Source organism: Paramacrobiotus metropolitanus, unplaced genomic scaffold (genome assembly GCF_019649055.1).
Source record: "Paramacrobiotus metropolitanus isolate TYO unplaced genomic scaffold, Prichtersi_v1.0 Parri_scaffold0000049, whole genome shotgun sequence".
Lineage (NCBI taxonomy): Eukaryota > Metazoa > Tardigrada > Eutardigrada > Parachela > Macrobiotidae > Paramacrobiotus > Paramacrobiotus metropolitanus.
The window spans coordinates 153,274-166,351 of NW_026570269.1; the positions used below are offsets into that span (position 1 = coordinate 153,274).

Here is a 13,078-nt window from a genome sequence, read left to right on the forward strand (position 1 = left end):
CTACTCGACAGCTGCAAAAGTCCACGGTGATGCAGTAAAAACTTAACATAATAATAATTGCGATTTACTATTAACTTGTATTGCACTCCATTACACAGTATGGGATAGTATGTGAACTTTTAATTGTTATCTGGCTACGCCCCCTTGACGATGGCAGGTGAAAATATTTTTTTAAGCACACTACAATAGTATACTACCTTTTTGCAAAAAATGAAAATTTTCTGAATTTGGAGGATGCCTATGTTCCCTGGTTAGTTACAGTGCGGCTGTCACAACATCGTATTCAAAAGTGCAGAAGTATTTTAAAAACAGACGCATTTTCCCCCGAAAGGTTTTACCAAAGATACAAAATCAAGTTGTACAATAATAAAGAAGCAAGTCTGGTGGAAATTCTTGCAATAAATGAAAACTGGGGACGTCGCTTAGTGAGTCGTCTGTAAATGCCGTAGTTAATTAAAAATTATTATGTTGACCTTTAGCATTTCCGGTCTGATTGGGGACAAAAAGTTTGCCAGTGCGATTTGTTTGCGGAGAAAATGTATTAAATTTGTACAATAAGCCCTCGACTGAGCTGAATGTCAACAGTTTACTTAAGATGGTGAGGGTAAAATTGTTAATCTAGCAGGGAATTGGATGAATTGAAGGATGCTTGATCAAACTGATCGCGGAGACAATTTTCTGCTCCACTTACACACGCAGTAGCCAAACGCCATTTTAATTTCTGCCATCCGGTCGGATGCCCATTTAAAGCAGGCAGACGCACGGCACACACTCCCGGCCAAATGTCTCCTTTATTGGCAGCATTGATTTTAATTCTAACTGCCAATTATTTTTATTGCCCATTCACTGTGCACACTACGCCAAAAACGCGAGCTAGTGTCAATAATGTATTTGTTTATTAAAATAATCCGCCACTAGACTGGCCTTCCATAGTTTATCCATCTGAGTGACCTTTCCGTATATAAACCGTTGCACCGGCTAAAATGTGAAAACTTCATAATGGACGGTTCCATCTAATTGGAAATTCTAAAATAAGAATAGAAGCGGTTAATTGGATATCTACTGTATTTTAACAGTTTGTAGCGTTTAACAGGGCTTCCACTAATTTGTTTTTTCAAAATACGTGGCATTAAGAAAAATAAAATTGTTGCAAAAGAAAGTAAATAAAAATCCTGAAAAAGGTGTCCGAAAAAAAGAAAAAGTAAGCGGACAAATTCAGGATATTTCAATGCTATAGAAAGTTGAAGCTCCAGAAATGACATATGTGCTGGTACATAATCCCATCAGTGGTAATTTGTCAGCATCTTAAGGTTAGGTATGCTAATCGATGGGGCGTTACCGCGTGATGGGAGTTGCCGGTTAGGATTTGGTATCTTTTGTTGTGGGAGATTATGAACCATACAGTACATTAGGTTATAATCGTGTTAAGTAATTTGTCAGTGCTTAATGGAAAGCTCGGGATAAACTGATTATGCTTGTGATGATTATCATTCGCTCTTAACTCAATGAATAGCACCTTTATGCCGTAGTAACACTAGATTATGGCCAACAGTGCCTCACTATACCTGCTTATAAGTGCAGCGAATTCCCAATGGCTGCTAATCCCGTTTGGCGCCAGACTCCCAGCTTCGGGATACACTGTAATTATGCGGCTTTTGCCGTTGTAATCAAGCAGGAAGCAACTTTCTTGTGACATATTTTCACCAACAGTTCACTTAATCGGAATAATTCATCTGATTATCGCAAGTTTAACTACTTACATTCACAAGTTAGTATAAAAGATAAAATTTTGTACCTCCACCGATATTGAACTATCAAACTTTTTATATCGTAAAATCGTTCTGATTTCGTTTGAACGGTCCGAGTTATCTGCTTTTGCAAATGATTTTAGCGCTATTGAGAGACTCACCGCAGTAATATTCTGCGCAGCCCTATCGGTACTTATACTGCTTACTTCTAGAACTAGAGTAGTGGTTTGAATATGCAGTAATTGCATGATGCCGATGGTGAGTAGTGCGTTGCAGGCACTGCAGTAAATAAGATAACGAATAAATGATAAAACTTAGGTATGGCTGGTATGGTACCGAATGAACCTTCATGATTTTCATAATGTTTTGGACAAAATAGCATGTAGGCCTTAAAAGTGGGCGCATCATATACAGATGATGAATATTATATCCCTCAAAACGTGTGGACAGTTTAACATAAACGAGTACATAGGTCGAAATTTATTTTTTAACAAAAATACAAAGTCATGCCAAACATAGGTAGGCAGTTTGTGTTAATAAATTACTAACTTTGTTTGTAATGGAGTGGTTGGCTCATCACCTTGCAGTTGTCAGTTTTGATGGTTGTGGCTGCCCACACGACTTCTTAAATTATATATGTGAAAATGCAAACAATCACTCTTGCTGAAATAAATTCAAATAAATTAATTTGCTCAATTTTATTTCGAATGCCTTTTCCGTTTCGTAAAATTGACCTACTTAAATGACTTTCCTAATCGTTTCCGCTTAGCAACTTATACGTACTGCAGAGGTGCGTGAGTGCGTGTGCATTTCGTGTTGGAGTAGAAACATCTTAAAAATCTTTGTCCTCTTTGCGGCTTGTACAATGTAGAATAAATAACAAAGTTTGGAGCTTAAAGCATAATAATACGTACGCTTAAGAATTATCACCATGTGGCACCAAAATTATCGCAGAATCGTTTGTATGCTTTTCCAGCTGCATCGCGAAAGTTTTCCCAAAATATTAAAAAGTTACTGTTTATTTGCATACAGCTTGTGTTTATCCTGCTAAATTATTAATAAATTGCCGTCATATGATTACAATTATAACGAAAAAACTACAAGATGGGACTGATTACTTCGTGTTTGGCGTTTGCTCGGAATGGGCTGGGACTGGAGCCAGTGTCAAATGCTCCCGCGTTTAATAACAGTAACATGCAGCCAGGAATGGTCAGTAACATTGATCCCGCGCGAATAATGGGAACACGCCCGCGAATATTACGGCATCGTTGTCGGATCAGGATTCTGCACAGCCTGATTATTGCTACGAGCGTTTGCGTGCTGATTGTGGACATCGCCGGTACAACGCGTGCAGCCTAAACTGCCGGATTCTTTAAAAATAATAGTGGTAAAGCTACATATAATTTCCCCCTCAGTAGCATCTGTTCGTATTTTGATGCTTTGATTTGATTATGATAATTCGTTACGTTGCATTACGAATACTATAATTATAGCTTTTAAATTAGTGAAATTCTCCAATGAAGTTAACGTGATTTTACCGTTTCCAGGATAATTCAAGTACTTTAATGGCTCGTTTCAGGGCGTGTCACGAGCGAGGACGATCCGATTTCTACAATGATGCCAGTACGTTAAGAACTTACAAGTACAGATTGTATACTCAGATTTAACCAATAAAACAATTTATGAGGATAATAAATGTAATCAGAGCTATTTGTGCTGCGCAAATCTGATTGTCATACTCGATCACAGTGTTGTGAATTGGAAAATACAAAGTTTAAATCTTTCTGTAATTGCAATCTTTCTTGCGCGGCGGTATACCGTAAGCATCTGATTAGTGATGTGAACTCAACAGGCCATTTGGATCGGTATTCCGGCCTGCACCGCGGCCTCCTTCGGCATCTGCTCCATGTCGCGCTACACCACGCCCTATCGGCGGAAGTGTTTATTCACTGCCCAGTACGTGTTCTTCATATTCTGCTGTATGCTAATCATTGGACTGGGCATCTACATGGCCACAGAATTCCGATCGTATATGGACAAAGCCGAGTACATCAATCCTATCAATCCGGTAGTAAATATGCAGGGAAATGCGACGGTTACCGCATTTCCGATGTCCATTTCTCTGCAACAGACCATCAACCGATCCCTCATCGTTATTCGCGCTGTGGAGTTGTCGTTCATGATGCTCCTGCTGATCCTGTGCATTGTCAGTGCCTGCTTGGTCGGAAGGGAATTATGTCCGGAATGTGGATGCGATTGTGACTGCGACTGTGACGACGATGACATGCGACCGGTGGCACCGGTTCAGCCACCGGCAGCCCAGCGCGCTGCACCCACTGGTAATTAACTATAGATATTTAAACAAGTCATAGCTATCAAAATAATATTCCCTCGAGATGATTCAAAAAACGATGCGCCCCCTACGGGTAGTTGGGTATCTTATTGCATGTTAAGGTGGGCAGCGAGGGAGTATTTGTTGCATGCGCAGCGAGGGAGTATTTGTTGCTAATATCGCAGCAATATTAAGTATTTTGTAAAATCAGTCAATTGTAAGCACTAACTAGTAAGCGGAATAATTATTACCTAGCAGTTTTACAGACCAGTAATTAAAGATCGATTAACTGTATTGTAGGAGCCACATAGTGAAGCGGATTATGGAACACTAAAAATCTTGGACTTTTCCAGTGACCACGCCTGAATTTTATGAGTATTTCGGCCGGCAGCCCCAGTACATCACAGTGCCCACGGTGCCGGTCATCTCACAGCCGTTCATGGCGGAAGAGGCGAGGCATGAGTACTCTCATGCGGCTAATACTGGTTTGGAGCAAATCAGGCGCGCTACCGGCAAGTTGTTCCGCCGTGTGGATAAAGGTCCCGCGCCGACTGCGCCGCCACCGCCTTCCTATTCCGAAGCGACAAAGGAAACTCTGTATTGACCTTCCGTCGCGTACATTCAACGGTTATCCCACTGATTTTCAGTGTGTTCACCGCGAACAACCATATTACCTGCTTTCAGAAAGGCCGATTTTGGATTTTAGTAAGGAGTTTTTACTGGGATTAATGTCTAGCTAGTGGAGTGTAGGACCGACCGAGCTCTGCCCGTACGTTAAACCAGTGAACTACAGTGCATAAGTGCATCATTGTTTTATAAAATGGGTTGTTGGCTCAAAACCGTATACCGCGGAACCGGGCTCAACTTTTGCAGTGCCCGCCTAGCTTGGAGTGTTCATTTGGGAAAACCGAGCCGACAATCAGCAGCTGAAATTTAAAAAGTTGGCTATTTTTTTGTTTTCGGATTAGAAATGCACCCTATACATATTAGAAAGTCAAAAAGCAGTAAAGGCAAAATGTGTGATAACTGCGCGTTCCTGTGCATTTTCCATAAGTTTTGCTTCGCTGTTCTTGTACAGTTGTACACTTGTTCTGTACTTACCTCAGTGCACCGTATGTACGTTAAAACTTGAAAATGCCCAAACCTATTCAGTGCTCAAACTCAACTATCCATGCATAAGAAAGATTATCAAAAAGATTGAAAGCGACTGGAAAACATACAGAATTAGATTTTTAAAAACAAATACAGATACTCTTCAAAGTTCAAGGTACATGTATACTAGCTGTGTTTATGAGAGATATAACACGAGTATTTACAGCTACGAAGCAAAAGACCTACCGTAAGTTTCTAACTAAAACGCCACCTAGTGGTGGTTGCGTTATAGACAAACACTGGCATATGGTTTCCGCCACATCTGTGGTTCGTTAAAAGAATTGCTTTTGCTTCCTATTTTGGCGAAGTGACTTAAGTAAAGGCAGCGCGAAACTGCTGTGACGTCACGTTATAGAAAGTCAAAACTTCAAGATACAGGTTCGCGCATAAAAACAACAAATTTTTCTGTTGCATTCTCTTTGCAAGCTTTGAAATCGCAGACGTTGATGTAATCACTAATGAACGTTATTTTACTGGACTTTTGTAGCTTGGACGTGTAATTTCTAGAACGATGCACATGCATGACTAATAAGAGCAAGCTAAATTGCTCTAATCGTTAGTGCGCTCATCTTGGGATCTTTGCGTGGTACGCTCGCTCGTTCCTGTTTGCAGTTTGAACGTTTTCAAATTGTGACTACGTAACACGTTTGATTAAAAGGACCAGCCTACACGTCCTGAGTCGACATTATTATCTGCGACGTGCATGGATTATCTTCTGATCGCTGTCAGTATTGGGATTTGTGTTCTCCAATATTGAAATGGCTAACGGTGAACAGCCGCAGGACGCTAACACAGTAAAGGAGGCTGGGAATGCTGCTTTTAAAGCAGGCCAGTTCCAGGAGGCTCTGCGCCTGTACAGCTCCGCCTTTTCGCTCACCAGCAGCGATCAGCCCAAGGAACGATTGGCGATATTGAAAAATGAAGCTGCGTGTTACCTGAAACTACAGGACTATGACAACTGTGTCAAAGTAACTACTCAGGGTAAGCAAGGTACCTTGAGATTCGCACATAACGATTCACTTGTTGCGCTTTTTAAGTGGTTCTTTTCCGAAGGAATTCGTAAAAGTTGTTATGCTGTTCGTTTATGAGTGTGAAAAATAACGGGGAATCTTAATGGTTAAGGGTTTGACTCCGAAATCAATATAGAATTTGTGACAGGAGATTGTTTGAATCCTGACGGTTCAGGAAGTTACTTGATTTATTATTCTGGTGGCGGTGGATGAATTTTTATTTCTTTAATACGTGTAGCCCTGGATCTGAGTCCTAACGATCCCAAAGCGATGTTCAGACGTTGTCAGGCTCTGGAAGCACTGAACCGCATCGACGAAGCATACAAAGATGCTTTGCTTGTGGCTCATGCAGAACCAAAAGATGGGAATGTGCAGGAAACGGTGATGAGACTGCACAGAACGCTGCAAGAACTGGTAAGAGCATAATTTACTGCTTCGCCGTTCGGTTCCAGCAACAGCAGTTGTAAGTAAAAGATGTATGCATTTTCACGATAATTTGAATATTGACTAAATGGCCTTTTTTGCTCCGTAAAACAGTGTGTTTTTCACTTTATTAGAAAACACAGGTTCGAGATAGCAATTTCAATTTTTGCGCTTGATTTAAAAGTAATTTCGGGTTTTTCTGTATTATTTCGGTAATCATCTGATCGAGCGTTCACTGCTTTTTGTTGACTTTCTTCTGTTGGCCCCATGTAGAGCAAAAAGCAAGCTAGCACGGAGCAGCGCGTCACTGAAATGATGAAAATGTTCGGACCAGATGTGAAGGATGTGGAGAAGCGTCGTCAGGCAGCGAGCAATCTGATTGTGTTGGCGCGGGACAAGGCCGGAGCCGAAAAGCTCATGGAACGCAAGATTCCCGAGCAGTTTGTAAAGTTCCTGAAAGATCCGTCGTTGGATAAAGAAGTCCGACTGTCGCTCGTTCGTGCACTGGGAGAGCTCTTCAAGGGCGATGTTACCAGGGTAAGAAATTACTGTTTTATCAGTGCTGTCATTTTTCTTTTACATGACATTCACGGATCGCAGTATAAATAACGGTGCTTAATCAGTTGTACTTTATTATTGTAGTGTCGTGAACTTCTGAGAAAGCGCATTGGTTTGCCACCGCTGTTGAATCTTTACAGCGTTGATAATGATGAGGTTGTTACCGCCGTTAGTGTAGCAGTAGAGAATGTCATACGAACCTTATCAGGCTGGATTGACAAGGAAAAACCTGATCGCAAAATGATCCAAGGTTCGTAGTCATCCTTGATTGACCATTCTTGCTATCACGATTCATATTTTATAGTATATAGATATTAGTATCCTTTATAATAAAAGAATAAGAAGGTGCACAAAAATCGTGTCTGTCTCCCTTTTCTGGGCGACACGGTAAGCGAAACTTAGGTCTCTGTATATCATTCGATAACGCAAGGCGTGTAGATGAGCCCCAAAAAGTCAGTTTTATGAAAACCAAGCTATAACTGCCACCTCGAGTGCGAGAGGCTGTGCAAATGCAAACAATGCATTCGCTTACTTATTTCGCTATCAGGTTCGTTAGCACACCACAGTTCACAGCAGCCATTACCGTTATGACTCTGTAGTGATAGCCCTGAATCGGTAAATTTTCTAAAAAGTCATTTTCATATAGCAAATGAAGTTTAAAAAAGGCGATTTTGAAAGACTCCACAGTCAACTTGCTATCCCATTACGAATGGCTCAAAACTCCATCGGCCTCCCAAAGTGGTTTGGTTCTGGCAGCTTTTAATAATCACTCGCAGGGTTACGGTGCCGTATTTTGCCAATTACTAATAATTATTAGGATATCGATTTGTGTCCAATTAGTTCAAAATTTGTGCAAGGCCTTCCAAAGGGGACGCTGTTTTGTGGGGGGGGGGTGGGGTTTAAAGGGGTTGGGGATAGTATAAATTTGTTAAATTTGTCTGCTCCTTCAGAGCTTTAAATTCATGGCGAAACAAAGGATAACGGTATTTCGGGAATTCTGTCATTGGGGGGACACACATTTGCAAAACACGGTTATAGTTAGGTAATTGGTCAGTGGGAATTAGTCGGTCAGCCATCTTGGAAAAATTTTACATTGGATTTTTTTTATTATTAAGCGTGGGCAACAGCGGCGGTCGAATACTGGAATCAGATTGTTATTACGGACAGTTTTGGAGTTCAAAATGGGGAAAATAGAGTCTGTATCTGTAGTAACAGTGAGCCGGGCGCGTGATCTACCGGCTCACAAGTCAAAAACACGGAAAAGTCGCAGTGGTAGCGAAAAATTTCGCTCCGAGCGCAATGCTTGGGCGAACGGCCCCTCCTGCTGTACAAAAATTTGAAAAGGAAAGGGTTGACCTAATTATTATATTGTTATAACTGTCATGAAAAATGTTGTGGCTTTTAACGATTTTTATGAAAATTATCTATGAAATTTAAAATTCCATTAAGAACTGTATACCAGTGCCGAGTACGTAACCTTTGCGGAAATTAAACGACTGAATTTTGTTATAAATTCCAACGCTTTGGTCGAACATTCAAAAAGCTTGACGTAGAAACACGCCAATTTTGATTCTATTTTTTCGAATATTTTTTATATATGATTTCCTAACAAAAACAAAAGAAAACACGGGAAGTTGGACAATGACAGCTTTCGGCAGTGATTGTGGTAAAACAGTACTGTAGCGGGGCGCCCGCGCCGATCAGGAAAATGCGGCCGGCAATCGGGAGTGGCAGACGGGGTATCTTTGAATTTGTTTATGTAATATTCATTTACTGTATGTAGAACTAATAAGATGCACATGGAAACGGCAAATTTTGAGGGCAAACTTTCAAATTTCTATGCTTAACGTTATTCCGCACTCAGAGCCAACGAATCAACGAGACTTTAACCATTGAAACATTTGCCAATGCAAAAAAATTAAATTGCGCTAGGTTTAGCTCATTAAAATTACCTTTGCAATCGTTATTTTATAGTTTTGCGTTTAGTGATGAAAAGGTAATAATCCTTCGCGGAGCTATTCCGCGCAATTTTGCGCGGGGTCTGCTAGTATTAGTATATTTTCATGGCATGTTTGTTCCATATTAGACCGTGCCAAAAAAGTTAGTTTGAAAAATTGAAGCCCCCTCCGAAATACAAGCCCATGCCCGTAATTGGAGCCCACCCCGTGAGGCGTTTGAAATATTTGTAACCCTGGGGCTCTAATTCGATAATTACGGTAATCGATTATGTTTAATGTTGTTAATGAATATTGTAACTTTTTTTGAAGAAAACCAAGATGATATCGACCACACAATGGAATCGCTGGTCAGTCTCTCCGACCGTGCCGTTTTGTCGGCGGTGGGTCGTGATGCCGTTATTGATCTGATTTTGAAGAATATCCAGGAAAATCTGTCCCCCGGATTAGGCTGGACGTACCAGTTCATGGAACGCGACGGTATACAGAAATTTCTTAATGTCGCCGTGTATCAGCCAGGTGGAAGTGATTCCGATCTGCTGGTTACCAATGAAACCCGCGTGCATATTGCCTTGGCGCTGCAGAAGATCTACGATGATTTGGATAGCGATAAGAAGCGGAATATTTTTAAAGAGAAATGCGAGCAGTTTGTCAGTTTACGACTAAACGATGCCGATCCCAAGGCGAAAATCCGGGCTGTACTAGCAGTTACGGCTCTTTTGCAAGGTATGGTAAAGATCTGTACTTGTGCCTTCCTTTAACTTGCTACATACCAGATCAAGTATTTATGTTATGGGAGTATGTATTTTTGTTAGAATTATACGAGTAAATTATTAATACACCGATGGCTGATTTTACAGGGCCTTTTGATGTGGGAAATTTCCTTTTGGGAACTAAAGGAATTCTGGAGTTACTGCTGGCCATGGCCAGTTCTGACGATGCTAATCAACAGCTGGTAGCCGCGGAAGCTATGGTTCATGCCGCATCCAAAAAAGATAAATGTGCAGCCATTTTGGGGGATGGATTGCCACTGCTTAAGAAACTTGCTCAGTCACCTAACGACAATGTTCAGGTATGATGAAATTTGCCGGGCATAATTATTAACATATTTCCAGTTTCTGCTTTGAGCGGATTTTCTGTAAATAGTAACAAAGTTCGCAGTATTGATGCTTTATTGACACTTATCAGTAATGTCATTGCGGTATTTAACACTATTAAAGTGTTTAAGTTAAGGTTTGAATCTACAGATTAATACTTTTTTTCCGATGATTTTGCAGTCATAGCGTAGTGTAGTGACTGAAACCTTGATTGCCCATGCGAACTTGTACCGTCTAGCTATAGAAGTACTGCAGACGCTTAACAGTGATATGAGCTTTTTATAAATTTCAAATTTTTAAGATTTTTCTCAAATTTCATTGTATGGTTGTGGGTATAGAATCATTAGAATTCACTTACGCAGGTGCGTGCTCTGGTTGGTTTATGCAAAGTGGGATCTTCTGGTGGTATCGACGCATCTAATCGCCCCTTGTCCAAAGAAATGATGGAAAAGTTGGCCGACGCTTGTCGAAAGTTCTTATTGAATGCCAGTAAGGATTTCGATCTGCGCCGATGGGCGGCAGAGGGATTAGCCTATCTGACGCTGGACGCCGATGTTAAAGAATCTTTAATTGCCGACCGACCAGCGCTGCGAAGCCTGATTGATTTGGGCCGAACAGGAAATCAGAACGTCATCTACGGTGTAGTGTCTGTGTTTGCTAATTTGTGCAATGCCTACGAAAAACCAGAAGTCGTCCCGGAAATGAAGGAGCTGGCAAAGTTTGCTAAACAACACGTCCCCGTGGAACATCAAAAAGTAAACAGCAGCAAATCCTTATATTGTTGATACGTGATGGCAGATTAGGCTGGCTGTAGGTCTTTGGTGTTTCTATGATGATAAATCAAGTGCCAGTTCGAAACATTTTTGTTTGTGGTGTTTATCGTCGTATTTAAAGCAAAATAAAAATAATTTATATTTTCAAGCATTTATATTCTTGTGTTTTTACTTTTTACAGGATTCGCCCGAATTTATTGCACAGCGAATCGCGGTGCTCGTTGATGAGGGTATCGGAAGCTCCTTGGTTGCTGTCAGCAAGTCAGAATCGAAAAACATCCGGGAATTAATATCTCGGGTGTTCAACGGCATCGTGGAGAATAAAGATCATCGTGGCATGATGGTGCAACAGGGGGCTGCCAAAGTGCTGATCAAGCTAGCGTTGGATGGCACACCGGCCGGGAAGGAGCAGGCATCGCAAGCATTGGCCCGGATCGGCATCAGCATCAATCCAGAGATTGCCTTTCCCGGCCAGAGGTCCGCGGAAGTGGTGCGACCGTTGTTGAATTTATTGGATGTGGATAAAGGAGCATTGCAGAATTTTGAGGGATTGTTAGCGTTGACCAATCTGGCACAGCTTAGCGAGAGTGTTCGGTAAGTGCAACTCTAGAGGTTAATTCCTTCCGCGTGTTGTTAGTTACTGTAATCAGAACAGTCTTAATGAAGTCTGCCTGGTGCATTTGTTTTTTTATTTGTTGATAATTGACCGTTGCTTATTGATTCCACTCGATTGATTGAAATAACATGCTGAGTGGTGAAATTGTGAAGAGCAGCGAATGTCATTGTCCAACCAGTTACTATTTTGTTACAGTGTTAATAAATATTTTGGTAATTTGTGCAGTGAATTTGTAAAATAATCGTTGCTGTGTAATTACAGGCAGCGTATTGTTAAAGATGGTGGATTAGCCAAAGTTGAGCATTATCTGTATGAGGAACATGAAATGTTGAAGCGGGCGGCCACGGAGTGTGTGTGCAACCTGATGTTGTCGCCAGATGTAAGTCATTTCTTCCGGGCGATTACTGCGCACTTTGAAACAGTTGGATGTTTTGTTCGTAGTTGCAAGACCTTTACATCAATGTGGAATCGGATCGTATCAAACTTTTGGTTTTATACTGCGGCGACGAAGACCCCGCTGTGGCACGAGCTGCTTCCGGCGCGTTGGCGATGTTGAGTCAAGATCCCAAAGCCTGCGAAAAAATTATCAAGGTGATCATCGTAGCGGTCGTTTAACCTTGTTGACAGCGTTAAATGTAGCTTTATCTCTCAGCAGTTCATTCTGTGAACTTTCGAAAATGTTGAAATGTTTCTGAAAGTTGTTTTTTTGTCATTAATGGGTAGAGTACAGTAATTGGGACTGTTTAAAGAGAATTTTTCGGCTTTTCTGCGTTAATCTCATAATATAAAGCGTATTACGAGAAATGTGACACAATATTTGTTGCGTTTAGCCTAATTCGTGGCTGGAAATCATGAAGGAGAGTTCCATGTCCGACGATGTCGAACTGCGAGTGCGCATCCTGTTTATTTTGGGCAATTTGATTAAATTGAGCGATGATGCAGCCAAGGCCATTGCGAATTCTGAGTTGCTGGAAATACTGATGGCCACAGTGCAGCTAAAAGGCGTCGCCAATGAGAAATCCAAGAGCTTAGCGCTGGCTGCTTTGCGCGCTGCTCTCAAGAAGCAGCTAATTGCTCCCAATCCCGATCTGATGATTGCGGAAGAGGAGGAAGAAGAGGAGTGAATGCGGCGATGGTTTTTTGCGTTTTTATTGTTTTATTCTCAATGTAGCTGCCTTAATTGCATGTTTGTGTGATAATGATGATTTGTACTTGTTTGTTCCTGGTGTACCTGTCTAGATCTGCTCTAGTCCTTTTTACCACGGGTTGTACTGTCCGAGTCCCGGTTTTTGGTGTTCCTATATTGAGTGTTTTATGCTAAGTATATTTTTAGTGTAAATAAACTTGACAATGAATCGTCATGAAAATAGCTGTCTGCATAACAAAATTGAGCAGACACTTTAGTACTTATTCT

The 13,078-nt window shown here is 41.2% G+C and overlaps 2 protein-coding genes and 1 long non-coding RNA gene across 7 annotated transcripts; 2 read left to right on the forward strand and 1 right to left on the reverse strand.

The window, feature by feature from the left end:
* Positions 1 to 151: 151 nt before the first annotated feature.
* Positions 152 to 2,440, reverse strand: LOC129592019 (uncharacterized). Its single transcript, XR_008690906.1, has 4 exons — positions 2,298 to 2,440; positions 1,955 to 2,027; positions 1,566 to 1,638; positions 152 to 1,026 (listed from the first exon to the last, which is right to left on the reverse strand). It is a non-coding gene; the product is annotated as an uncharacterized LOC129592019 (long non-coding RNA).
* A 138-nt stretch (positions 2,441 to 2,578) lies between these two features.
* Positions 2,579 to 5,176, forward strand: LOC129592008 (uncharacterized). Of its 5 annotated transcripts, none has more exons than XM_055487945.1 (4): positions 2,579 to 3,135; positions 3,328 to 3,371; positions 3,601 to 4,087; positions 4,434 to 5,176. In XM_055487945.1, the coding sequence occupies exons 2-4, from the start codon at positions 3,363 to 3,365 to the stop codon at positions 4,682 to 4,684; spliced, it is 747 nt and encodes a 248-aa protein (XP_055343920.1). In that variant the 5' UTR covers positions 2,579 to 3,135; positions 3,328 to 3,362; the 3' UTR covers positions 4,685 to 5,176. The 5 variants fall into 5 exon arrangements, with proteins under 5 accessions (XP_055343920.1, XP_055343921.1, XP_055343919.1 ...); XM_055487946.1 differs by having other exon boundaries at positions 2,579 to 3,087; positions 3,296 to 3,371; XM_055487944.1 differs by having other exon boundaries at positions 2,579 to 3,087; positions 4,381 to 5,176.
* A 443-nt stretch (positions 5,177 to 5,619) lies between these two features.
* On the forward strand, positions 5,620 to 13,019 carry LOC129591886 (protein unc-45 homolog B-like). The gene is made up of 11 exons (XM_055487740.1): positions 5,620 to 6,213; positions 6,481 to 6,656; positions 6,939 to 7,202; positions 7,308 to 7,473; positions 9,491 to 9,904; positions 10,039 to 10,250; positions 10,638 to 11,030; positions 11,230 to 11,642; positions 11,926 to 12,043; positions 12,106 to 12,255; positions 12,495 to 13,019. Exons 1-11 carry the CDS (start codon positions 5,991 to 5,993, stop codon positions 12,786 to 12,788), a joined length of 2,823 nt encoding a protein of 940 aa, XP_055343715.1. The 5' UTR covers positions 5,620 to 5,990; the 3' UTR covers positions 12,789 to 13,019.
* Positions 13,020 to 13,078: the final 59 nt, after the last annotated feature.